Source organism: Ursus arctos, unplaced genomic scaffold (assembly GCF_023065955.2).
Source record: "Ursus arctos isolate Adak ecotype North America unplaced genomic scaffold, UrsArc2.0 scaffold_2, whole genome shotgun sequence".
NCBI classification, from domain to species: Eukaryota; Metazoa; Chordata; class Mammalia; order Carnivora; family Ursidae; genus Ursus; species Ursus arctos.
In genome coordinates this window covers 18,551,353-18,579,153 of record NW_026622874.1, presented here as the reverse complement: position 1 = coordinate 18,579,153, position 27,801 = coordinate 18,551,353, and the positions used below count along the sequence as shown (strand labels likewise).

General features: G+C 37.5%; 1 protein-coding gene across 5 annotated transcripts in view; it reads right to left on the bottom strand.

Moving 5' to 3' along the window:
* RASAL2 (RAS protein activator like 2) overlaps positions 1-27,801 on the bottom strand; it is a 341,891-nt gene that overhangs the window by 174,796 nt on the left and 139,294 nt on the right. For all 5 annotated transcript variants that reach the window (XM_026509285.4, XM_026509283.4, XM_057315613.1 and 2 more), the window contains exon 2: positions 2,572-2,699. In XM_026509285.4, coding sequence (XP_026365070.1) covers positions 2,572-2,699 — 128 coding nt within the window. The remainder of the gene's footprint in view (positions 1-2,571; positions 2,700-27,801) is intronic.

Genomic DNA, 27,801 nt, shown 5'->3' with positions numbered 1-27,801 from the left:
GTAGTCTATTAAACGTGCATTAGCAGTATATCTAAAAAAACAATGTATATACCTTCATTTTAAAATACTTTATTACCAAATAATGCTAGCCATCATCTGAGCTTTCAGGGAGTCATAATCTTCTTGCTGTTGGAGGGTCTGGCCTCCATGGTGATGGCTGCTGACTGATCAGGGTGGGGGTTACTGAAGGATGGGGTAGCAGTGGCAATTTCTTAAAATAAGACAACAATGAAGTCTGCCACATCGGTGGACTCTTCCTTTTCCAAACAAGTTCTCTGTCACATTCGATGCTGTTTGATAGCATTTTACCCACAGTAGAACTTCTTTTAAACTTGAGGTCAGTCCTTTCAAACCCTGCTGTCGCTTTATCAACGAAGTTTATGTAATATTCTAAATCCTTTTCATTTCAATAATCCTCATGCCGTCTTCACCAGGAGTAGATTCCATATCAAGAAACCAGTTTCTTTGCTCATTCCTAAGAAACAACTCCTCGTCCATTCACGTTTTACCATGGGATTGCAGCAATTCAGTCATCTTCAGGCTCCACTTCCAAGTCTAGCTCTCTTGTTATTTCTGTGACATCCACAGTTACTTCCTCCTCTGAAGTCTTGAATCCCACAGAGTCATCCATGAGCGTTCGAATCAACTTTGTCCCCAAACTCCTGTGAATGTGGCTATTTTGACCTGTTCCCACCTATGAATCACAAGCATTCTTAATGGCATCTAGAATGGTGAATCCTTTCCAGAAGGTTTTCAGTTTACTTTGCATAGATACATCTTTGGCAGCTATAGCCTTATGAAATGTAGTTTTCCCTTTTTTTTTTTTTTTTGAGAGAGAGAGAGAAAGAGAGAGGGAGCACAAGCACACACGCAGGTGGGGGAAGGGGCAGAGGAACAGGGAGAAAGAATCTTAAGCAGGCTCCATGCTAGGCATGAGGCTGGCTCTCATGACCCTGAGACCATAATCAAAGCTGAAATCAAGAGTCAGTCGCTTAACTGACTGAGCCACCAATGAAATGTATTTCTTAAAGAATAAGACTTGAAGGTCAAAATTACACTAGGATCCATGGGCTGCAGAATGGACATTGCATTAATGAAAACAACATGAATCTTGTTATACATCCCCATTAGAGTTCTTAGGGGATCAGGTGAATTGTCAATGAGCAGTCACATTTTGAAAGGTATCTTCTTTCCTGAGCAGGAGATTTCAACAGTGGGATTAAAATTTTCAGGAAACTGTGTAGTAAACAGATGTGCTGTCATCTGGGCTTTGTTCTTCTGTTGCTAGAGCGCGGGCAGAGTAGATTAAGCATGATTCTTATGGGCCCTAGGGTTTTCCGAATGGTAAATGAGCACTGGCTGCATGAGGCCCTGACATCAGAGTCAGCCCTTGAAAGCTATGAAGCCAGGATTGCCTTGTCCTCTCTAGCTACGAAAGTGCTAGATGGCATCTTCATCCAAGAGAAGGCTGTTTCGTCTATCCTGAAAACCTGTTGTGTCGTGTAGCCACCTTAAGGAGCGACCTTAGCTGGATGTGCTGGAGAACTTGCTGCATCAGCACCTGCTGCTTCACCTTGTACTGTCGTGCACTGGAGGTGCCTTCTTTCCTTCCTGAAGCCTCATGAACCAACCTCTGCTGGCTTCCGGTTTTCTTCTGCAGGTTCCGCACCTCTCTCAGCCTTCACAGAATTAAAGAGAGTTAGGGCCTTGCTCTGGAATAGGCTCTGGCTGAAGGAAATGCTGTGGCTGGTGATCCTCTACCCAGACCACTGAAACTTGCTCTGTCTCAGCAATAAGGCTCTTTCATTGTCTTATCACTCCTGTGTTCACTGGAGTAGCACTTTAATTTCCTTCAAGAACTTTTCTTTTGCATTCATAAGTTGTTTTGGTGCAAGTGTTTGGTGGAAAAGGCCCAGCGTTCAGCTTCACTTGGCATTCAACACGCCTCCCTCACTAAGCTTAATCATTTCTAGTTTTTCATTTGAAGTCAGAGATGTGAGAGTCCTCCTTTCACTTGAACACTGAGAGGCCAGTGTAGGGTTATTAATTAGCCTATTTCAATATTGTTGTGTTTCAGGGAATCTCAGAGAGGCCAGAGAAGAGGGAGAGAGATGGGAGCAGCCGTCAGTGGAGCAGTCGGAACACACACGTTTATCAATTAAGTTCACCATTTTAGATGGGTACGGTTCATGGTGCCTCAAAATGATTACAACAGTAACATCAAAGATCACTGATCACAGACCACCATAACAAATACGATAATAATGAAAAAGCTTCAAGTGTTAATTACCAAAATGTGACAGAGACACGAAATAAGCATATGTTACTGGAGATATGGCGCCAACAGACTTGCTCACCACAGGCTTGCCACAAACCCACAAATTGTTAAAATGTGGTATCTGCCAAGTGCAATAAGTGAAGCGCAATAGAAGGAGGTATGTCTGTACTTATAATTTATCATTCGTACGCCTCCATTTCTATAAATGTCACATATCAAAATGCAAATAAAAACTAGATTCCAGCAATCTGGTCAGAAAAAGAAGTAGCTTTCCTCAGTAATATCCATCTCACCTCTTTCTCCTTGTTGAGCAACACCAACTGGCTGTCTGTGAGGATGCAATACTTCCGCTCCCATGTTGTGGTCTCTGTGTAGGGCGACTGGCCACAAGACAGACGATGGGTAGGTGGCCCCTTGACATCTGAGTGACAAATATGAAAAACAAAAGTGAGAAACCATTATCATGCTTACTTAGTAGGCCAGTATTTCGAATGTAAGATTCTTCAAAATCGAATTAAATCAAAAGTTTTAAACATGAACCTAAATGCTAAATTGAAAACTTAACTTCCTTTGAAGAAAATAAACTGTTATAAACAGAGGGAAAATTGGAGCTTTAGTCTGCAGAAAAGAAAGCTGAAACACTAGAAAGAATTGTTAGCACAAACTTGACACAGTAATCACCACTGTACATGTACTAAAACAATGGGAGGTTGCTTCACAGCTAAACTAACATCATTCAAAATAAAGAGGTAGGGATGACTCAGAGACAAGAACAAAAGACAGAGCCTCTCGTCTTCAGGAAGAAGACGAAGTTACACGTACACTCTGAGAGTACTGCTGACCCCAGACAGAGGGAATGAAGCTATTATCAGCCAGTGTCTCTTCAAAATGGCATTTCTAGTCATGCATAAAAATAAAAAATGTTTAAACTATACCATCATATTACCACTAGAGGCCAGTAAGATCTTAAAAACACAGAAAGCAGTTTCCTCAAGGAAAGATCTAAACATACTACCGATCAGGTCTCTTAGAGGTGGAAGTACACATCAGAGCTAAATGTCGGACTCTTCTCAAAAGTCTCATTTCCCTATTAAATACCAAGTGGTTATTCTTACTTTGTTACATTTTTTTGATATGAATGGGTCACTCATTTGGGCTGCTATAAAACTTGCAACACATCTTAATCAAAACTACACATTAGATCCACTAAATAATGCTTTTATGACAGTTGAATATTAAAAGTTCTTTAGCCATGAAGGACTAATTCCTGTCAAGAATATACTGAAGGGATAATTTTAAAGACAGTATTTATTACTATGTAGTTATTATGCTAGAGCATCTCAAACTGGAGAAATTAGAAAACAAACACCTATGATGAGGGCAGGAGAGCTGTAAATCATAAATAAGCACATTTTATCTATTACATGAATGTTTTTGTTACTATTACTTTCTGTTTTTTTTTTTTTAAGATTGTATTTATTTATTTGACAGAGATAGAGACAGCCAGCGAGAGAGGGAACACAAGCAGGGGGAGTGGGAGAGGAAGCAGGCTCACAGCGGAGGAGCCTGATGTGGGGCTCGATCCCATAACGCTGAGATCACGCCCTGAGCCGAAGGCAGACGCTTTAACGCTTAACCGCTGTGCCACCCAGGCGCCCCTGTTACTATTCCTTTCTACAAGACTTTTGGGTTGGCTTTTGTTTTTTTAATCATAGGATGATAGGCATTCCTAGTACTGGCTTTGAGGAAATACAACTAATGTCCTGGATATTTTATACTATAATCACCCAAATATGCAAAGCTATAGCTGGAATTCTGTTGGAAATAAACAAGTCAGTAACTAGGGCACTTAGGTGTATGTCTCTCCTTTTCCATCACCTTGTGTTACTGATATTATCTTCGGGGCTCCTTCTGGCTTAACTTCCTTTGCTCTCTAAACCTCTATCTAAACTTGTTGCTCTGCTTATTTAGGGGAGCTTATCAACTACCCTACAAATAACTCAGTCACAGAACCCATGTTACTGGGGCTTGGCTGGACATGCTATTAATTCTTAGTTCACTGTCTTCCTTTCTCCCCCTCATTGTTCTGGGTCTGTCTCCTCTGAACTAAGCACAGCAGACATCTATGGCTTCTCCAGTTCACAAACTCTCTTCCCTACCCTCAACTCTCCCCTTGTATTCTAATAGAGCATCTAAAATTATTTTAAAGTTTTCTTTAGACCTCAAAATGTCCTGAAATTATCACAAAAAGCTTGAAAGGAGGTGACTCTTAATCCTTTCTGACACATATAGAAGATTCTTGCCTGTACTTAAAAGCCATGTCAAAGCTGATTTTCTTCACATGATTCGGACAAACAAATGGGTTAGATTTTTACCACAATGTAGGCCTATTTTTAGAGTCAAATACCAACTCCACTTCAACAGAGAGGGATGCACCTACTTTATGTGGAAATGTGGTGGTTTTGTGGCCTAGACAAGTTTTCATTCAAATGACTAACCTGCTTACGAAAGTTAGCCATGGGTGACCTAAGCTGCCCACTGTAATTTAATTTGAACAGTAATCTTAGGATCTATACTAAGCAAGAAGACACTGATAGGCTCTGTCCAATAAAATTAGAACATAGGATACTATATTTATAGCATAACTCAGGTTTCCTGACCAAATAGAAATCTGTATCAGCCCTGAATTTAAGAAAGCCTAAATTCCCTTCCCTGTGTCACCCTGAGTAATTCTCCTGAAGTCTCACTGTCTCATGTTCTCTCTTCCTCCAACCCAGGCTTTGTTTTTGGTTTCTTCATGGTATTGTGAAACAAGACAATGTCTCACACAGCATTTTGGGACCCCAAACTACTCCTCCCCAGTGCTCAAGGCAGAATGAAGTAGGGAGTAATATCACTGTATTTTAAAAAAATGTTCTGTCTAAATGATGAGATTGGTTAGCCATGTCATAAATTTTATAGTTTCACATTTATTATCTAATACTCACTTTTTGATCACTTTGTAAGAATGTATACCAAGGAAGAAAATGAAAGACATTAGAATAAGTGATTTTGGGGGGTTCTTTTAAGCACTTCTGGATTAAGGTTTAAAAGGCATTTTAAAATAACAAAGTAAGATTCTAAAATAACCTATGGATTTAATTCATTCATTCTATCATGTCCTCGTTTCCACATTTACGTGAAGATTTAACAGTACACTTGAAAAGCCTATATACTGGGGCACCTGGGTGGCGCAGTCGTTAAGGGTCTGCCTTCGGCTCAGGGCGTGATCCCGGCGTTCTGGGATCGAGCCCCACATCGGGCTTCTCCGTTAGGAGTCTGCTTCTTCCTCTTCCACTCCCCCTGCTTGTGTTCCCTCTCTCGCTGCCTGTCTCGGTCAAATAAATAAACAAAATCTTTAAAAAAAAAAAAAAAAAAAGAAAGAAAGAAAGAAAGAAAGAAAGAAAGAAAGAAAGAAAGAAAGAAAAAGAAAAGCCTATATACTAAAATTATATTACCACAGGACAGGCTCACCTTACCAATACTACCCATCAATCCGTCAATCTCTCTTTCCCCCTCCCTCTCTTCCTCTTCTTTTCCCCCCTCCCTCTCCCTCTCAACTCTAGTAACATACTTCGAACTTCTGACTTCCAATTATATTTAGTGTCTAAAATTTATTAGAGAAAAGGGTAACAGAATTACAAATAAGAATCTTAACAGCAAAACTGGAAAAAAAAATTAGCTTTCCATTGTCCCAGTCCTATAAGGCTATTAAGGGCATTGGATGCTGGCTTTATTACAAAAAATGAATAATTTTAGAAACATTAAAAAGCATCAGAGCTGGGCATCTGGGTGGCTCAGTCTTTGGTTAAGCATGTGCCTTCAGCTCAGGTCATGATCCCAGGGTTTTGGGACTGAGTCCCATGTCGGGCTCCCTGCTCAGTGGGAAGCCTGCTTCTGTCTCTCTCTACCCCACCCCTCTGCTTGTGCTCTCTCTCAAATAAACAAATAAAATCTTTAAAAAAAAAAAAGCATCAGAAGTTACTCATTGGATCCCTCTGGAAAGCACTTCTCTAAGACTGGCTGTTATTATGAGGACTAGTAATTCTCAAATTCTTTTAATCTCAGTATCCCTTTAAACTCTTAAAATTATTGAGACCTTCAAAGAGTTATTATTTGTATGGGCAATATTTATCAATATTTACCATATTAGAAATTAAAACTGAGAAATTTTTAAAATAGTTATTTAATAAGAAACCTATTGCATATTAATACAAATATATTTTTTAATGATATGTAAATATTTTCCAAAACAAACAGACAAAAATAGGTGAGAGGAGTGATGCTGTTTTAAGTTTTGCAAATCTCTTTTTTAAAGTCTGGCTGAATAGAAGACGGCTGGGTTCTTAGATTTGTTTCAGCATTCCATCTATTACTTCATGTTGTGTTGGTTGAAGCATATGAAGAAACACTGGACTCACACAGGTATGCAGTTGGAAGGGAAGAGTATTTGAGTAGCATTTTTAGATAACTGTGGATCATCTTTTTTAATACTATACCAAAGCCTGACAAGTGGATACTTCTTAAAACTGAGTAAAATGTGGAATTTGACACCACAGCAATGAATTTTTCATACTCTGTTACATTAAAAATCATTGGTAGGGGGGTGCTGGGTGGCTCAGTCGTTAGGCGCCTGCCTTCGGCTCAGGTCATGATCCCAGGGTCCTGGGATAGAGCCCCACATCGGGCTCCCTGCTCAGCAGGAAGCCTGCTTCTCCCACTCCCACTCCTCCTGCTTGTGTTCCCTCTCTCTCTGTCAAATAAGTAAATAAAATCTTAAAAAAAAGAAAGAAAACTTTATAAAAAAAAAAAATCATTGGTGTACCTTATACCTTTGAATGGATTTTTTTTACCCATATGCATAAGTTTTTAACATCATGCACTGATCATTTTCAAAACACTGGTTTAGTTTTGCAGATTTCCAAATTATGGCACTTTTCATTATGTAATATCAAAAAATCACATTCATTAACCTTCAAAAAAGTCTTCACCTTATCACAGAAGTCTTTACTGGGAAGCATTTTTTGTCCTGAATTTTATCATTGGCAATAAATACTGTTGTTTTTTTCCCCTTAAATGAGAGGTTTATGTCTTTCTTTTTCCAGAAAATGTCTGCCAAATAACCCAAACCAAAGAACTATAGTTTGTCTTTCAGTTGTTGTTTCAAGTAAAAACGGTGTTCCATGAAATCAAGTGGCAAGTTCATCTTGCAGCTCAATTTGCACAAAATGCTTTCTGTTGTGATAACTGTCATGCTTCAGTATGTAGCTCACAGGTGCTTCTCATGGCATCAGACAGAATGTTAAAAAGATGTGAACTCAAGGGTTGAGATTCAATAAAATTAAGGATTTTCACTGAGTCCTCAAGGATTTTCTGAAAACTGTTGCCCCTGCTACATGCGGCAGAGGAGAATGCAATGCTACTGACAGTTGGGAGACACCGCCCTGATTTCTACTACTGCCTCAGTGGTTCTGCTCATAATTGCTTTTCTACCACCAGTGCAAAAGTCAATACGGTTGGTTGGTTTGTTTTAAGGCAAGTTTATTGTGAAAATAGTTTTAACCTAACAGATCAGGGAAACTTGGGTTCTAGGGTTCCACAGACCCTACTTTAAAAACCACTGCTTAGACCCAGGAAGCCAATGAGGATTCTAAGGAAATCTGGAAACAGCTTGTTAAGATGAAGGCAGCAGAAAAAACACCAGAGGTCTTATATAATGGATGGGAGACTAATATAATGGCCTGACATGGGATAATTAGGGCCATAGACTGGTGACAGTGAAGGGATCATGTGACCCTAATTTCGAAATTCATGTGACTCTAATTTCGAAATAGGAATTTAGCAGGGAAGTCCACAACAAAGTTTTTCAAAACAGGAATAAAGAAAACCTAAAGGGAAGCTTTTGAATCTGAAATGAATTAGAAGGATTCACTGTAATCCATTATATCTAAATCACTTCAAAACACTTCAAAACAGCATTCAAAATACCAGATTACTTAGTCTACCTGTCAATCTAAAAGTCAAATCCTGGGCCTCCTCAAGTGCTATAAATTTATAGGCAAGAATGGCAATAATTTTCTTGTGTATAACCCTTCCTCATAACCCTTCTTTGAAACCAAAGAAGGGAGCATCATGGCCTGTCCCATCCTTTGACAAAGATGGTGAACAAAAATGGTACGACAGAGCTGGAAATTCTAGCAGGTATAATCTATAACTAGGCTTGCCGTGACTCTTCTTTTAGAGGGTAAGCATCTTCTTGTCTCTTCTGACTTAGAAAGCATCTCAAAAGACTTACAGTGGGAAAGTATTAAAGGGATATAATTAGAAGCAGAAATAGGGGTAAGGAGAGTGGAAAAGAACAAGTCCATGACCCAAATATGGAGAATGTCAAAGAAAAAACAGCTGTGAGAAATTTTACTTTTGTATCATACAGCTCCTTAGAAGTACATCTGAGTTGCTTTTGAATCACATCATCTACAAAAGCCACATGTTCTTTTAAGAATCCAATATTATAAGTTAAATGCAAGTGATAGAATCCTAAACCCATGTACTGCCATCCAAAGCAAGCTTTATACGGTATTCTTCAGAGACTCTTCCAACTAATACGACCCTAATGTTTCATTCAATCTCAACAGCCTTTCATTGATTCTTAGTAGCAACCTAAAAAAGCAAAAACAAAACACGGCTTTGGGAAATCTTATCTATACCAGTGAGATTTTAATGTATTAAAAGAGAAGCACATTTCTAGCATGTAGTTGTTGTAAACCGCAGAGGTCTGAACTACTTAGATCCATATTTTCATGTGTGTGTGTTTATTTCCATGCCACAGTCAACCCGGTTTATTAACGGCAAGTTCTTCCCAACATTCAAATTTCAAATATCAGACTTGTTTTTGTTCTGAATTTGATTAGAATTCAAAGTCAAAGTATAAACATTACTTTATAAAGTCTCGGAACTGTAGTGTCCACTTTCTTACAGAAGTAAAAATACATCTAAATAACTTTACAACAGAGCTATGCTACTCAAACTACCTAAGAACGTGTCAATTTCCCGAACTACATAAAGGGCTATTTTTCTCTTCACCAAAATGTTCAGAAAGTTTTAACAGAAGTTCAAGTTTAAATATCATTTATATTCATAGGTCAACTAACAAGTTATATTTTTAAAAGATAGTTCTTTCTTTTTCTAATAAAGAATAGAATTCTTGCCCTGCCATACAGCTTTAAAAATGTGGTATATTCTTGGCCATCTTCTACAGGAATTTCTGCAGCAACAGAAGACATGTTAGAGTTGCCACACGAAGACGATTCTTAATCATAATGTCCATAACTGTACCATGCTGCTCAGCAGCAAACCCCTGATGTTAGAGATGTGACCAAGTAATTTCATAAATGTGTTACTGCTGTCTGCTCCAGACTCAGTGTGGCTGCCACCAATTACTGCATCAAGATAGTTTAAGTCATTCTCTTTCATTCTTACAGTATTAAAAGGAAAGACAAAACCAACCAGGACATTAAAATAAAAGTTTGCTTTGCTTTATTTTATCCCCTTCCTAGGTTTCCACCCTCAATATTCTGTCAAAATGTCAGAAAATACTATTTGCAGAATAAGCAAATAAAAATCTTCTTAGAATAACTACCCGAACACTAAAATGACTGACTATGAACTCTGCTTTGTCCTGACATGCAATGAACCCTGGGGCTGGCAAATTACATTACAGTGCATACAAATCGATGGCCCCAGTAGATTTAAATATGGTCACACTCACCTTGGTGAGTAATACGGATACTAAGTAATAAATGATTCAGTATGTTTAAGATATAAAATCATTACTTAGGTCAGAAATGTTTGCCTTTATGGAAATACATTTTAGTCTTTATCATAAATTCACTATGAGACCACAACTATTTGTTGAAATGAATTTATAGAGTGTCTTTTATCCTTAGCTAACCATTTTCGTTTCCTTCTCAACTATGGAGGCTTAATCGCCATGCTACTTGATCATCGGTGGCTAGTCGGTAAATCCCCTATGCTCCCCATTACCCTTTTTAAGAGAAAGGGAGGGCAGGCAGGAGATGTTATGTGACACTTCTTTCTGGTGAGTAATTTCCTTTATATTAAGATTTGCAAAGGGTCCCTTTGCTGCCCGCCTTTCAGTCTCAGCAGCACCAGGGCCTAAGCCCTGGGCTTCTACCTCAGCTCCATCACAGGCCACAGTTATCTGATAACAAGGTAATAAGTTCCTTGAAGGCCTGGCCTTTATAGTAGACAAACAGATGTTTGATAAAAGTAACACTTGTTTTTTTAGAAGAACTAATTTTAATTAGATGCTATTATCTAAGTATTTTAAAGATGACGACCAGGATGGGAAACAATTGCTCTGATGGTTCCACCTTGCTTCTCCCTTCCATGTCGCTAGTATAGTTTGCACTGCACCTGATCACATGTGCTGTGCGAGAGCAAGCAGACCAGATGATACGGTTTCATGCTGCTTTTCGGACACGCATTTGAAGGAGTAAGTCTCATAATTCCCACACAGGGCCAAGTACTGCTTAAGGAACTCCATGGCTTGGATAACCGAATGGAATGTTGTGAATGAGGCCACGTTCGGATGATAGATGGCAATCATAGCTGGTACTTCGACCCCAACAGGACCACTTACATCTATAGTTCATACTCTCAGAACTCTCACCTAAACAGAAAAATATAAAATACTCAAAATAATTCACTTATATACTAATCCTTAGAAGGAAAAACAAAGGTCTATATGTAAGTTTTTCTTAAACAGCCAAGTATTGTGCAAATTTAAGAAAAGTGTAAGAAAACACTAATCTGTCCCTTAAAATATAACCATGGTCTTACAGAAATGATCAAAATTCAAGATTCTTTTTGTGTGTTATATTGCTGCCACTGGTAGAAAAATGAACTTTACTAAGAATCAATCTCAAACACCATGTAAAACTCATTTCTTCTGTTATATTTAGTACCCCTTCCTATATTAATATACCCCCACGCTTGCCTCTTTTTGAATTGAATCTCATCACTTTCCTTTAGGGGCAGCTGCTGTGGGGAAAGAATTAGAGCTTTAAAAGGAATGTGATTTTTAGTGGAGAAGGAAAAAAAGAGTAAATAGTTTACCACTATTGAGAGATCAGTTTCTGAGGTTTTAGCAATTGGTTATACAGCCAATACTGTAACAGTATCTCTGTATCTAGAGGAGCAAAAGAAGGCAGACTGCATTAAAAATAAAACCTATCAAGAGTTTGGCAGCATTAAAAATTTTTAATAGCTCTACCTCTCTCCACAGTATCAACTGAAATAGAATTACAGAGCTAAATATGCATCTCTTCTGAATTGTGACCTGTTTGAGTCACAAATCACTGAGCTTAGAGTGAAAACTATCAAGGAGATAATATAGGCTTCTCTAAAGAATCCTATCAGTCACTCATTGCTAAGTCGACAACCCAATTCAGTCAGCTCAGTCCTGACGCAACTTAGCTGACTTACAGGAGAAGTGAAGAACCTTTCTTTTTATCAAAAACAACTGACCTCAAATCAGGAGGAGGGAACAAATACCTACAATATGAGACTATAAAGCAGTAAAAGGAAGCATTTAGCATTCTCTCTTCAATATATCCAATACAAACAGAACTGACACCCCTCTTACCCAAATCTAATCCATGCCTGCAAATGTGTTGGATGGCAAATTTTCATGTAACAGGAGACTATATTCTGATTTCAAGCGAAAAAAGAATAATTTAGTTCAAGCTCATCTAAAACTCCCAATTAATTTCCCCAAGTAGTAAGTATTCTTAATACTTCATATCTACACTATTACAATTGTATATACCTATATGCAATCCACCAAAAACTTCTAAATTAAAAACAAACAAGCAAAATCATTAATATTTAATGAACTTGTTAGTGGGTATGTTCATGCACAATATACAGTAACAGATACAAATTACATTTTCCTCTTATAATACTGCAAACACGTACTGTAAGGTAAATAAACAATAATCTGTTAAGATGCAGAGTGAATGCAAATAGCACAACAAAATAAAATTAACAAGGCTTTCTAAAACTAACACCACTTTCATAATTTTATTGTTTCTCACAAATAGGTAAGAATCACATGCATACGCACACAGTACACGGGGACATATGCACAGCAAAGCTTATGTCTTTCGTCTTTTTGTGTTTTGTCTCTCATTAGCCTTTATCATCTCCATCATTTCTTCCACTGTAAGAGGTTTACTAATCCTCCTTGGCTCACCTACTTTTCACAGGCTTTTCCATTATCTTAAAAGATATTTCGATTGCATGAAACCTTTAAACAACATGATCACGAAATACAATCCTGTTGGGAAAACAACTGATATAGGATGGTAGTCAACTCCACTTTCTCTTACCCAGATTCATGAGCAACTTAATGTTTTTGGCCTTCTTTTAATGGTACTTCAATTTGGATGGCTAATTTTGGGTTAAAAATTTCCAGGTCATTGTAGCAAATACTTTGGATGTTGGTAGTGCACATATCAAGAGATACTTTCACATTACAGACAGTAAAGAGAAAAGAATGGATAGAGGGAAGCAGTTGATGATAAGTGTCAAGTAGGAGAAATAAAAACAAAGGTCAGCACAAAAATGCACGGAAGAGGGAGGTCCTTTGGGAAACTAACAGAGTTGAAAGAGATGTTGAAGGCTAGTAAACCACACTCCTTCAGTTCATAGATCAATAAAACGAGGCTCAGAGAGAGAAAACTACTTGCTCAAAGTGATGCACGTAGCAAAGTTATCTTATAATTTCGTTCTTCTGATATGTAATCTAGAATTTTTTCTAGCATATCAGTAGAGCTTCTTCTTCCTTTTTGTTTTGTTTTTCATTCAATGAGTATTTATTGTGTATACTGTACTGTACTTGAGCCTGGGAAAATAGCAGTGAGCAGGACAGACCTAATCACTGAATTCATACAGCTTTAATTTAGTTGAGGGGTCAAATACTGTATGATTAGAATACAGTTAATTTAAACAATTATGATAAACACTATAAGAAGCAGTAGAGGGTGTTGTGAGAGCATATAATAACAGCAATGGACTTAAGTCTGTGGCATTATAGCAGCTGGGAAGATAGTCAGTGGGAGAGGGGAATGTAAGTACTAGCATTTCAGGGGAATAAAATCACAGGCCCAAAAGCCTTTGAGGAAGAAAGTGGTTCTGCTCCTCAGACACCTAAAAAGGAGGCCTCTCTGGCTACTGCACAGGGAACAAGGGGGTAAGGGCAGGAGCTAAGAGGCTGGTGAGATAGACTGGGCCAAGGTCATGCAGAGAGATCTTGGAACCAGGTGAAGGATGTTTGTTGGTCTGGATTCTAGGAAGGAAAGGAAGCCCCTGAAGAATTTTAAACAGAAGAGTGACACTACTGATACACATTTTTGTCAAGAGGTAAATGGGGTTTTCACTTACTGAGATTAGGAATTATGGAAGAAGACCAAGTTTTAACAGTAAGCTGATGAATTTACTTTGGGTCCTATTAGGGCAAAAAAAAAAAAAAAAATCAAGTCAAAGATCTATCTATCTAGGTCCAAGACCTCTAATCCTGGCCTACAAAAGAACCTGGAATTGCTTCAAGGAGTCCACAAATGCCTTATTCAAATTTCATTTCAAGAAATACACGGCAGCTACTAAGGTTAAAATGGAAGACTAAGCATATATAATTTCATTTCTTCTCAAAACTCCACTGAAACTAAAGTTTATATTTATAGGTAGAGACAGAGCTAAAACTCCTTATAGATGGAAAGAAACAGAAACAGGGAAAAATTAAATAAAATTTTAGAAGCTATAAAGAATATGTTCAAGTGTTAACTGACTTACCGGGCCTGAGAAAATTGAATCCTAGTCTAAGAGTGAGGAAAGCTAAGAACCAACCCAGTTTACATCAGAGAATCTTCAAAGTTTATGGAAAGGCTAGTACTGGGTATCTCTCAATGGGAGGAGGGATGGTCTAAAATGACACCTGCGTAAGCAGATTTAAGAATCAGTCAGTGTCCCAAGATCTTCTCTCTAATTAATTCTATAGGCAACTGTCACTCCTCAACCACCCCAGGTAAAAGAATAGAGGTTTGCTCTCTTGGAAGGGTAAAATCAAGGATGAACTAAAGGATGATTGTCACAGTTGAGAAGAGCATAAAATGCTAAGAAGTGCTTCCCACAAAATTCTCTTTACACCACCCCTCCCCCAACTGACTCACAGGACTGGCAGACAGACTTTTGCCCTACAGCTGGGAATTAGGAGAACATTCTGTGGGTATCACATCAGCTCAAGAGGAAAGAACCAGAGGTTTCTCCCACAAATAGCCCATCTAGATCACCTTACAGAAAAGCCTTCAGTAGACAAGCCCCAAGTCTACACTCAGATCTTCTGGGTAAATTTCTCATCTCCCATTCTTAATCTGGAGTAAAGATGCGAGTGATCAAAGAAAAGTCTCTACCATGAGAAAACAGAAATCTAAACAAACAGGAAAAGGCAATTTGAAGGAGACACAAATGATACCAGGAGAGAAAATACAACCAACCATCATTATCCTCCAAGTGGTATGAGAAGCAATGATGTCCATTAAACAAAAACAGGATGCTTTTTATAAAAAGCAACAATTATAGAACTAAAAAGAGCTTTTTGTATATTAAAAACATGATAGCGGAAATGAAAACAAAACTCAATAGTACAGTTACAAGATAAAATTCAGAATATATCCCAGAAAAAGACAGAGATGGAAAAGAAAAAGGGAAAGAAACCTGAGAAATTAATCCAGGAGATTCAACATAAAAATATTAGAAAAAACAGATATCTACCAAAATATATCGCTAAGAAAAACAGTTTACATGCAAAAGCTCAGGAACAAGAATGGATCCAGACGTTTCAAATGCTACCCAGGAATTTGGAAGACAATGGAGTAATGCCTTTAAAATTCCAAAAGAAAATTAATTCCAACCTAAATTATTCATTTAGCTGAACAATCAAGCATGTGAATAAAATAAAAACGTTTTTGATATTCAAGGCCTCAAATTTTGGGGAGTATCCTAGTCTGCATGGGCTGCCATAACAAAGTACCACAGACTGGGTGGCTTAAGCAATAGAAATTTATTTTCCCATAGGTCTGGAGGCTGAGAAATCCAAAATCAAATGCAAACTAATTTGGTTCCTGGTGAGAGCTCTCTCCTGGGCTTGCAGATGGCTGCCTTCTTGCTGTGTCCTCACATGACGGAGAGAAAGAGGTATCTCTTCCTCTTCTTATAAGGCACCAGTTCTACCAGATTGGGGTGCCACCCTAATGACCCCATCTAACCTTTATCACCTCCTTACAGGCCTATCTCCAAGATATAGTTACATAAAATAATTGGGGGGGAGGGGAACACAAACTTTCAATCCATAAAGGGGAGTAAACCAAGAAAACAGCGCACCATATTTTTATAACAGGTGTTCTAAACTCAGGAGAGAACTGAAGAGCATTTCAAAGTGTTGATGAAGAGAAATAGGAGACTGATAACTATGCACCAGATATAAGCAATCCTGACTGGAACAGTGTGAATAAAGAGATTGGCATGCTGAAGACATCATACCATGCTATTTGCTACCGTGTACCATTTTTTTAAAATACTGGAGGATGTGCTTGAATGGAAGGAGGAGGTAAACAGAAAGAGAGAAAGCCTTAAGATCCAGGAAATAGAGCTTCCACCCTAAGAAAAAGGCAAAGAGAATTCTAAGGATGATAGCAAAGCAAACACCTAGGACAATAGCTATTCAGGGAACAGTCTTAAATATAAAAAGAGCGGGAGACTGGGTGGCTCCATCGGTTAGGCGTCTGCCTCCAGCTCAGGTCATGATCTCAGGGTCCTGGGATCTAGTCCCACATTGGGCTCCCTGCTCCTCGGGGAGTCTGCTTCTCCCTCTCCCTCTGCTGCTCTCCCACTCGTTCTCTCTCTCTCTCAAAACAAACAAACAAACAAACAACAACGACAACAAACTAGGGGGATTCCAGAGAGATGTCACCAAGAAAAAAGAAAATGAAACAAAATAAAGCTGGATCTGATTTGAAACAACTGCAGGTGGGAGTGTGAATTGGTACAATCACTTTGGAAAACTGTTCAACAATATTTACAAAAACTGGACATATAAATACCCAGCAATTCTACTCCTAGATATATACCCAATAGAAATAAGAACACATCTTCACCAAAAGACATGTATAAGATTGCACACAGTGACACTATTCATAATAGCCAAAACTAGAGACGATCCAAAATGCCCACGAATAGCAGAGTGGGTAAGCCAACTGCATTGAAAGTGAAAGCACTACAACTACATGGAACAACATGTATGAAGCTCACAAATACAATATCAAGCAAAGGAAATCAGACAAAAGATGTATAATTTTGCTTATATAAAGTTCAAAAATAGGTAAAACTCATCTACGATATTAAAGTCAGCAACACAGCTACCCTTTGGATGCGCAGCGACTGGGAAAGGGCGTTAAGGTGGACTTCTGGGCTGCTATCAATGCTCTGTTTCTTCAGCAGGGTGCAAGTTAATCAAGGATGTCGCCTTTATACAAATCCATCAAGCTGTACACGAAGCTACAGGATGTGTGCACTTTTCTCTGTGCACATATTTCGATAAAAATAATCCTTTTTATTTTTAAAGTAAGCTCTATGCCCAATGTAGGGCTTAACCTCACAACACCAAAACTAAGAGTCACATGACTGAGCCAGCCAGATGCCCCATTAAAAATTATACTTTAAAGATTCCAGTTCTACCATTTATAAGATGTGAGACCTTGGAGAAATTACTCAACCTAAGTGAACTTCAATTTCTTCATCTTTAAAAAAAGAACGACAAAACACTCTCAGGGATTTCTGTGAGGTTCAAATGAAATAATACACATCAAATACTTAACAAAGTGTCTCACATATACTAAGCACACAAGTTTGGTATTATGATTAACCATCTGGGCACTGAAAGGGGGGAGAAAATCAATATATAGTCTCATTTTCAATGAATTTGACTTATGTGAAACATGACTCTATCTGTGTAGTCAGATGACTAGATTCAAATCTGCCAAATCATTTCCATGATTTGGGGCAAATGATTTAACCTGAGACTCCACTTTCTCAATTATAAAAGGGAGTAAGATTATGGTTTTGTGTGTGTGCATGCACGCGCATGCTCGTGCACGCGTGTGCATGTGTGTGTGTGTGTGTGTGTGTGTGTGTGTAGAAAGAATTTTAAAGTTAGATTAAAAGTGAAAGACAATTCCAAACAAAGAGTGTTTGAAACTAAGTCTATCTATATTTTCATGTGTGCATATGTGTAGGTGTGAATGCATGAGTTATTTAAAAATATGAGGATAAGTGGTGGAGGAAAACTCTAAAGGACTTAAAAGTGTTTGCCTCTACGGAACAGAAACCAGCTGAGGCATCGGGTAGAGAATATAACTGTTCTTTTTCATTTCAATTCTCGTAGTACACACTTGTAATTATGTGCATCTACTACTATGACTTAAGATTGCATTCACTTCAAAAACATACAGCTAAGTCCTACCAAATGAGAAAATGGTTAAAGGGAGGCTCCAAACTAAGTTGATCAATATCAAGTTCACGGACAAAGAATAAAACAAAGTTTAAAGCACTTCAACACATTCATAATTCAACTTCTCTATCAGGATACATAGTGTGGGTGGCATAGAAATGCTAACTTTGAGTCCACAGATGCTTAACTTCCTCTATTATTAGTTAGAGAACCACCTGTTACTAGGGAACCACCTATTTTTAACTAGTTCAAGTCTACTTAAAAACCCTAGGAACAAGAAAAGAAATGCTGGCTATAAGGCTTTTTGTTTGTTTTATAAATATCTAAGTAGCATTTGGAACATCAGGTTGAAACTTATACTTCTCATATAACTCTCTGAGGTTTTAATTTCCCCCATAAGACAAGTAATACAGTACTTGAATATTCAGGAAGGTGATACTAACTCAGGGCCCTGGTACATACTTACCTCTGCTAGGATTCTTATATAGAGCTGCTTAACATAACTCCATCCTGATTTAAGCAGGTACAAACTGTTTACAAAGATCCCTTAGAGGCTACCCAAGCACCGGAATTTGGCAGAGTAAGATTGAGAGTTACAACAGGACCCATGTCCCAACTTAGGTTATTTGATTAAGTGAGTTAACACACTAGAAAAAGATACAAACAATTTCTGGATTTCTGGCACACAGGGAAGTGCTCAGTAAACGTCAGCTCTCATTACTATCACTGCTACTGAGAGGCATCATGTTAAGAACACAGAATCTGGAGTCAGACTGCCTGAAAAGGAATGGCTGCTCTACTGCTTACCAGCCGTGAGACTGTAGTCACGATACTTAACCTCTTGGGGCCCCAGCTTCCTCATCTTTAAAATGGGAACATTATGGTCTCTACCTCACAGTGATGTGGTAAGGATTGTGGTAAGGTAAGAAATGTCCAGCACGACGTAGAACAGGGTCTGGCATATATTAATCCTTCAGTAAATGTTCGCTCCTATTATTCTTTATACTTGCCACATCTGAAATAATGGGTTAGTTTCTTATTCCAATTCAAAACTACTGATGCTAAAAATATTGTAATAAAATGTCAGAGGAAAAAACCCCGATTTAAACTATGAATGATCTTCAGAATTATATGATGTACGTAAATAAATCATTCCTTGGAAATATACTGGGGAAAAATACTACACAGGTTTGCTCTAATAAAAGGAAACTTCCACTGGAAGGGGTCTGGTACACCACTGTGCCATGAATCCACACATCATTCTTGACACAAACTTTGACAAAAGAAGAACCAATAAACCTATAGCCTTTTGACCACAGAAACAAGCTTAAGAAGTGAATCTAAGGGCAGAAACACATTCTTTTATTTAAGCTGGTTTGGCAACTTAATGTACATCATTTAGGTCAGTCTACCAATCACTTCGCATATTTAAAAAAAAAGAGAGGGAGAAAGAGAAGAGGAAGAAATAATCTTTTTAATGGCACTGTTTTAATCTAACCAATTAGTTTACATACTCCCAGCTCTATAAGCCTCTTACAACTGCACAGCTGATGGCTAAACTTGAGAAGAGCAATTAATCCTCATCTGTTTTTCTACAAGTTTCAATTAGTACAAAAATGTGTATATACTTCTCAAATGCAATTACGAGAATGCAAAACAATGAGAAATTTGGTGGGTGATATATTTTGCTTTTTTTTTTTTTAAACAAAGTTGAATCCAAACTCTTAAAAGATTAAACAATAGAGAGAGTAAGGTTGTCGCTGCTTCTTAAAATTAAAGCCTGAAAGAAATATCTCTCCCTCTCTCTCTTCCCCCCACCTTCTCTCTCTCTCTCTCTCTCTCTCTCTCTCTCTCTCTCTCTCACACACACACACACACACACACACACACACACACACACAAATTAAGCCTCAATTCCTATGGGTACTCAGGTGCTTTTCCAAAACTGTCAGAACTCCTCTGTAGGTCCACAAACAAGAGCTCCATTGTGTGGATCTGTAAATTGTATGACATCATTGAAACACAAGCACCAATTGGTATCACAAACAGTTTGTGTTGCCAAGGATACCAGGAACTTTAAATACCCTACAGTTGTACAAAGCCCAGGAGCACGACCTTCCGAACAATACCAGGAGCCTGCCCACTTTCTCTCTTTTTAGTCACTGTTTCCAACAGAGAAAGGACACTGATTTTGCCCCAATAATTCCTCCAAATAATATACTCAGGAATGTTCCTCAATCATTCAATTACTCATTTTTATATTCTCAACATAATGACAGCAAAAAAGAGGATTAAGAATTTACATAGGCCTATTAAGGCAAGACTCTCAAAAGGCCAGGCTGGAGTCCTTTAATGAAACTTCACATTAAAGATTCTTAAAATGCAATGCACATAAACACTTCTGATTAAGCCCTACAGTAATGTTCCTCTGTGTTATGGAGTACCCTTTCAGTAACACAGAAAATAATTTTTTCCTTGTGTGCCTTTCCTGGAAAAGAAGTTAGTTTCCCTTACTTAATATTAGCTTTGAACTAACATATGAGTTTAGTATATAAACCTGTTTATTCTAGCTAGAGTAACTACTACAACACAGAAACACAGGCTAAGTGTGAGGTATTATGATTATATTACTGTTAAGAAATGAACAAGTTTATAATCCTTTATAAAAGTCTCTTTTAAAAGGTGGTACTTAGGGCCAAGTTGTTACAAAAAGGCCTGTGGCTAAGCTCTTCTCTAATATCTATCCAGAGTTAGACCTATTCATATTATCTTTACATTAACTTTATTTGTGGTATGTTTTACATTAATTACATGTACCAGTGAGATTTTAGACACTTCCAGAGTTCTTATTTTTCTATTGAGGAGATAAATCTTTTACGCCATTATTTCTCAAAATGCAAGCTGCAAACTGACAAGGAAAATAGAAAGAACTCACAAAAACTGCAATTAGAGAGTCCCAAGAGCTGTCTGATGATGCTGGCTCCAGCAGGGAGCACAGAGCTAAATGAATGGAAAGCCACACATTGTGGCTTCTCTCTTTATATTACCCCACATTCAGATTGTTACAATGCCAGGATTACAGGGCAGAGAAAGAGTATCTCTAGTTAGCCATTTTTGTATATATATTTTTAAATACCATCTTTTATTACAAACTCATTTGAATGAAGGCTGCATTAGTTGCTTACTTATTTTGTTTCAAGTTACTAAGTAATGAGTATACTTTAAGGACCTTACACATTGCTTGAAACTTTTGAAAAATACATATTACATTGTTCTAAGCCTTAGAAAAATCAGAATCTCAGTGAAGATAAAAATGATTTACAATGTTGCGCAAATTTTTTTTAAAAAAACAGTAATGTGAAGAATTAAATAGTGTAAAGAGTCAACTACAAGTCCTTCAAAATATAGAAGAGAGATATAAAATGTTGAGGGTTTTTTTGTTTTGTTTTTTACTTTAGAAAGCCAGTGTGCGGGCTTTATATAAGTTCCTAAGAGATTCCAAATTAATAAATAAATTGCCTTGTCATGAGTGTCCATATGAAACAAAATTAAGTGTGCTTTATTATAAGCAAAGTATGTTTAATCATATCTTATTATAGTGGTCTACTGGATAAAGAAACATACCTGGATATAAATGTTAGCTTGGTAAAGAAATGTGCCCTAGCAAAATTCAAAGTAGTGAATTAGAAGGCACAGCAGCCATCATCTGCTTCTGTGTTCTGATTATGGCCACTGAGAATTATATTTTAAACTTTTTTTTTTTTAAAGATTTTATTTATTTATTTGACAGAGATAGAGACAGCCAGTGAGAGAGGGAACACAAGCAGGGGGAGTGAGAGAGGAAGAAGCAGGCTCCCAACAGAGGAGAGTGATGTGGGGCTCGATCCCAGAACTCCGTGACCACGCCCTGAGCCAAAGGCAGACGCTTAACCGCTGTGCCACCCAGGCGCCCCTATATTTTAAACTTTTTTTTTTGCTTCAAATTGTACTAGTGCTTCACTAAATTTAATACATACTTTTCTCTACCCTTCCTCATTGTCACAGAACACTTTAAAAAACACCAACAACAGGGGCGCTTGGGTGGCTCAGCTGGTTAAGCGTCTGCCTTCCGCTCGCTCAGGTCATGATCCCAGGGTCCTGGGATCCAGCCCCTGCTCAGTGGGGAGCCTGCTTCTCCCTCTCACTCTGCCGGCCGCTCCCCCTGCTTGTGCTATCTTTCTCTCTGTGTCAATACAAATAAAATCTTTTTAACAATTAAAATAAAATTAATTAAAAATAAAAACACCAACAAGAAAAATTAAGTGGAAGCAACTCATCTTTTTGTAAAATTTTATGATTTCATCAATTAAAAAACAGTTTCACTGTAAATGACTGCTTTCACAGTGTCAAATCTGGTCAAAGGGAAATAGACCAAAAGCAGACGGGAAAAAAATTAAGTTTGGAGCAGCAAGAAGCTATTCAATAACTACTACAATTCCATACTTTCCATTACACCCAAGGGGAAAGAAGAGAGTGAAAAATGGCCTATAGCCTGATAATAACAGGACAAATGGAAGAAGCCATGTTCCCTGAAGTACAGGGCACACAGAAATGTGGGATATTACTTCTAAAGGTTAGGCAGATTGACTCCTTCCCTACTGGACAAAGATGCCATCTAGCGCTTTCATAGCTAGAGAGGACAAGTCAATCCTGGCTTCAAAGCTTCCAAGGACAGGCTGACTCTGTCAGGGGCTCATGCAGCCAATGCTCATTTACCATTCGGAAAACCCTAGGGCCCATAAGAATCATGCTCAATCTACTCTGCCTGCACTCTAGAAACAGAAGAACAAAGCCCAGATGACAGCACATCTGTTTACTACACAGTTTCCTGAATATTTTAATCCCACTGTTGAAATCTCCTGCTCAGGAAAGAAGATTCCTTTCAAAATGTGACTGCTCACTGACAATGTACCTGGTCCCCCAAGAGCCCTGATGGGGATGTATAACAAGATTCCTGTTGTTTTCATGCCTGCTACACGCAATGTCCATTCTGCAGCTCATCAAGATCACACAGTAATTTTGACCTTCAAGTATTCTTTAAGAAATAACATTTCATAAGACTATAGCTGCCACAGATGGTGATTCCTCTGATGTATCTGTGCAAAGTAAACTGAAAACCTTCTGGAAAGGATTCACCATTCTGATGCCATTAAGAATGCTTGTGATTCATAGGTGGGAACAGGTCAAAATAGCCACATTCACAGGAGTTTGGGGACAAAGTTGATTCGAACGCTCATGGATGACTGTGGGATTCAAGACTTCAGAGGAGGAAGTAACTGTGGATGTCACAGAAATAACAAGAGAGCTAGACTTGGAAGTGGAGCCTGAAGATGACTGAATTGCTGCAATCCCATGGTAAAACGTGAATGGACGAGGAGTTGTTTCTTAGGAATGAGCAAAGAAACTGGTTTCTTGATATGGAATCTACTCCTGGTGAAGACGGCATGAGGATTATTGAAATGAAAAGGATTTAGAATGTTACATAAACTTCGTTGATAAAGCGACAGCAGGGTTTGAAAGGACTGACCTCAAGTTTAAAAGAAGTTCTACTGTGGGTAAAATGCTATCAAACAGCATCGAATGTGACAGAGAACTTGTTTGGAAAAGGAAGAGTCCACCGATGTGGCAGACTTCATTGTTGTCTTATTTTAAGAAATTGCCACTGCTACCCCATCCTTCAGCAAACCCCCACCCTGATCAGTCAGCAGCCATCACCATGGAGGCCAGACCCTCCACCAGCAAGAAGATTATGACTCCCTGAAAGCTCAGATGATGGCTAGCATTATTTGGTAATAAAGTATTTTAAAACGAAGGTATAAGCATCATTTTTTAAGACAGTTATTGCATATGTAACAGACTACAGTATAATGTAAACATAACTTTTATATGCAGTAGGAAACCAAAAAATTTACCTGACTTGCTTTATTCTGGTGATCCCACAAAATCACTGAGATATGTCTGTATTTGCATACCTTAAAAAATATATTTTAAAATCACACATATAAATATAAACCCATTGGCCAATCTTTTGATGTAGAGCCAAGCATTCCCTTGTGCTATGAATATGTTGATTCATAGCTCTGCATGGTATTTTTGCATAAACCACACCCATTACAATCGAACTATTATTTCCAATTGTTTTATTTTTTGAAAACTTGAAGACTCTGCTGAAATAATTGCAGCACAGAGTCCTCCTACATTTTTTCCCCATTTTTTATAGTTGATTCACCAGATTAGGAGCAATTATTCAGAAGGAACTTCCCTTAATTGAGCCCTCCCAAATTTTTAAAATTTAACTTAATGAAATCAAGTTTTTGTATCTACATTTCATCAATTCATAAATCATTAAAAATAATGTAGTTACAACAAAAGAACAAACTGGCAATTTTGGAAGCAGACATCACTGATTTTCACTAAGCTTCCAACTTCAGTGAAGGGTACAGAAGTGAGTGGGCTTGCTGGAGAACAGCACTCCAGCCTCAAATGTGAGTGCACTTTGAGCAACCCTCAGAAGGTGTCATAGAAGAAATGGGGAGCTTTGTGGAACTAATCGTAGCAGTTAATATAGCAAGTCTCTTATAAAATACTTTAGATATTTCAGTGAAGTTGTTCATTTAGGATATACAAAGACTCTTGAATTATTGAAATACAATAATGTAAAATAATTTTACTTGTAAGTGAATTTGTTTTTTCTCCTTTTGAAGATTCTAAAAAGGCACTGTGTGAATCACTAATCTAACTGATTTTTTTTTTTAAGATTTTATTTATTTATTTGACAGAGAGAGACAGCCAGCGAGAGAGGGAACACAAGCAGAGGGAGTGGGAGAGGAAGAATCAGGCTCCCAGCGGAAGAGCCTGACATGGGGCTCGATCCCAGAACTCTGGGATCATGACCTGAGCTGAAGGCAGACACTTAATGACTGAGCCACCCAGGCGCCCCTAATCTAACTGATTTTAAAAGCCAATAGCAAAAGTCGTACTGTTAAACATAATGAAAACTCTAAATGAATATATTGTGATTCAATCGTTATTCAATCATCTTAGTAAAAAATAAGATGAAGAAAAAAGATTCTAAAATCCTAAGATCTACCGTTATATTTCTCCTTTCCCCAAAACTGGAGAGGAAAAAAACCAAACTTTTTTATACCCATTTTCTAAAGAACAATGTCTTTTATATATCTTTCTTTGGTTTACTATCATATCATCTTTCATATTCAGGTTTAAATTTCTACCTGACAAATGATGTTTTTCATGTCACTAACACAACTTGATTTCTACTGAGCAGAAGTCTTAATGAGAACTCTAAAAATGTAACAGAAAATTGTAGGGGAAGATAAAACTGGAAGCATGTACAGACAAGACAAAAGACACCAAATGTTCATGGATCTCTGAGTGTGCTAAAACAACTATTATCAAATTTATTTTTAAAATAATAAAACTGAGGGGTGCCTGGGTGGCTCAGTCATTAAGCATCTGCCTTCGGCTCAGGTCATGAGGATCGAGCCCCGCATTGGGCTCCCTGCTCAGCGGGAAGTCTGCTTCTTCCTCTCCCACTCCCCCTGCTTGTGTTCCCTCTCTCGCTGTCTCTCTCTCTGTCAAATAAATAAATAAAATCTTTAAAAGATAAAAAATAAAATAATACAATAATAAAATTGATATATTTTATGATGGCAAAAACCCTCAAAATCTAGGCAATTTGTAAGATCACTAAGTCTAAAATAGAACATATTTTTCTTTGGTAACTCAAAACTGCTAAGGCTGTTTATGGCTGTACCCTACACTCTGAAGTCTAAAAAGCAATATAATGGTTATAAAACAAACACTACCTGTGACATCAAAACACATGTAATTTTCTTGGGAAGACAGACATTTCTTTTGTAACAGCTTTGTTGAAATATAATTCAAACAGAATAAAATACACCCATTTAAACTGTGCAATCCAATGGTTTATAATATGTTCATAGATCTGTGCAATTACAGTCCTTGTTGATTTTAGAACATTTTCATCACCTCAGAAAGGAGTTTGTCATGCTTTAGCTATCACTCTCAATCTCATCCCCCTCAGACCTAAGAAACAACTAACCCACATTCTGTCTCCATGTATTTCCTTATTCTAAATATTGATATGAATGGAATCATTCAATCTGTGGGCTTTCATTCTGCATAACATTTTAAAAAAATCATTCATGTTGTAACATTCTTAAGTACACCATTATATGGATATACCACTTTGGGTTCCCCATGCATCAGTTAATACACACTTGAGTTGTTTCCAACCTTTGCTCCTATGAATAATGCTGTTATAAACACTTGTGTACAAGTTTTTTTTTTTTTTTATGTTGACCTATGTTTTCATTTATCTTTGGTAGTTATCTAGAAGTGCAACTGTTGAGTTATATGATTATTCTATGTATAATTAACTGCCAGGTCATTTTGCAAAACACCTGTACCACTGTACATTTCTAATGGCAGTGTATAAAGGTTCCAATTTCTCTATATCCTCATCAATATTTATTATTATCTGATTTCTTTTTTAATCTGGTCATTCTAATATGTATGAAGTGGTATGTCATTGTGGAATTTTTTCCACTTTCATGAATTATAATTGACAAAGAAAACGGTAAAAAATATATATGTGTTTAACATGACCACTTGATACATGCATCCTGGTGAAAGGACACCAAAGTTAATTAACGTATCTAACACCTCACATATTTACCCTTTTTTTATGAGAACACCTGAATTCTATTCTCTTAGAAAATTTCCATTATACAATACAGTATTATCAACCATAGTTACCATGTTATACACATTAGATCCTCAGACCTTATTCATATTATAACTGAAAGTTTAGGGCAACCCTCTTGGGTCCCCTCCCTCCTAGGGAGCTTTTACTACCACTTTGCTATTGCTCAATAAACCTTGCTTTGCTGTCTTCCATATATATATATATGTATCTGAAAGTTTATACACTCTTACCAATCTCTCCTTATCTCCCTCAACCCCAGCCCTTAGCAACCATAATTCTACTCTGTGTTTCTGAGTTCAACTTTGTTTTGTTTTGTTTTAAATTAGATTCCACATATAAGTCATATCATGTAGCATTCTCTGCCTGGCTTATTTTACTTAATATAATTTCCTCCATGTTCATCCATGCCGCAAATGGCAAGATTTCCTTCTTTACAAAGCTAAAAAATATTCCATTACACATTTATATTTTATAAATCAATTTTTACATATATTGTTATGTATATATAAAATATACTTATACACATATATAAATATATATACACATATTTATTTCTTTATCCATTCTGTGGCAGATATTTATGCTGTTTCCGTACCCTTGCTATTACAAATAAAAGCTGCAATGATATGGGAGTACATCTGAATATTCACCCAAAAGTGGGATTGCTAAAACATGTGCTAGTTCTATTTTTTAAATTCTTCAGGAACCTCCATACTGTTTTCCATAGTGGCTGTACAAGTTTATATTTCCATAGACAATATAAAAGGTTCCCTTCTACCCACATCCTCAGCCACATTTGTTATCTCTTGCCTTTTTGATACTAGCCATCATAACAGGAGTGAGGTGATTACTTCATTTTAGTTGATTTATATCTCCCTGAATATCAGTGATATTTAACACCTTTTCATACAACTCTTGGCCATTTGTATGTCTTCTGTGAAAAAATGTCTATTCAAATCCTTTGACCATTTTTAAGTTGGATTTTTTTTGCTGTTGAATTGTATGAGTTCCTTGTCTATTTTGGATATATTTGGATATCATTTGCAAGTATCTTCTCCCATTCCACAGCCTCCCTTTTCACTTTATTGATGATTTCCTTTGCTGAGCAGC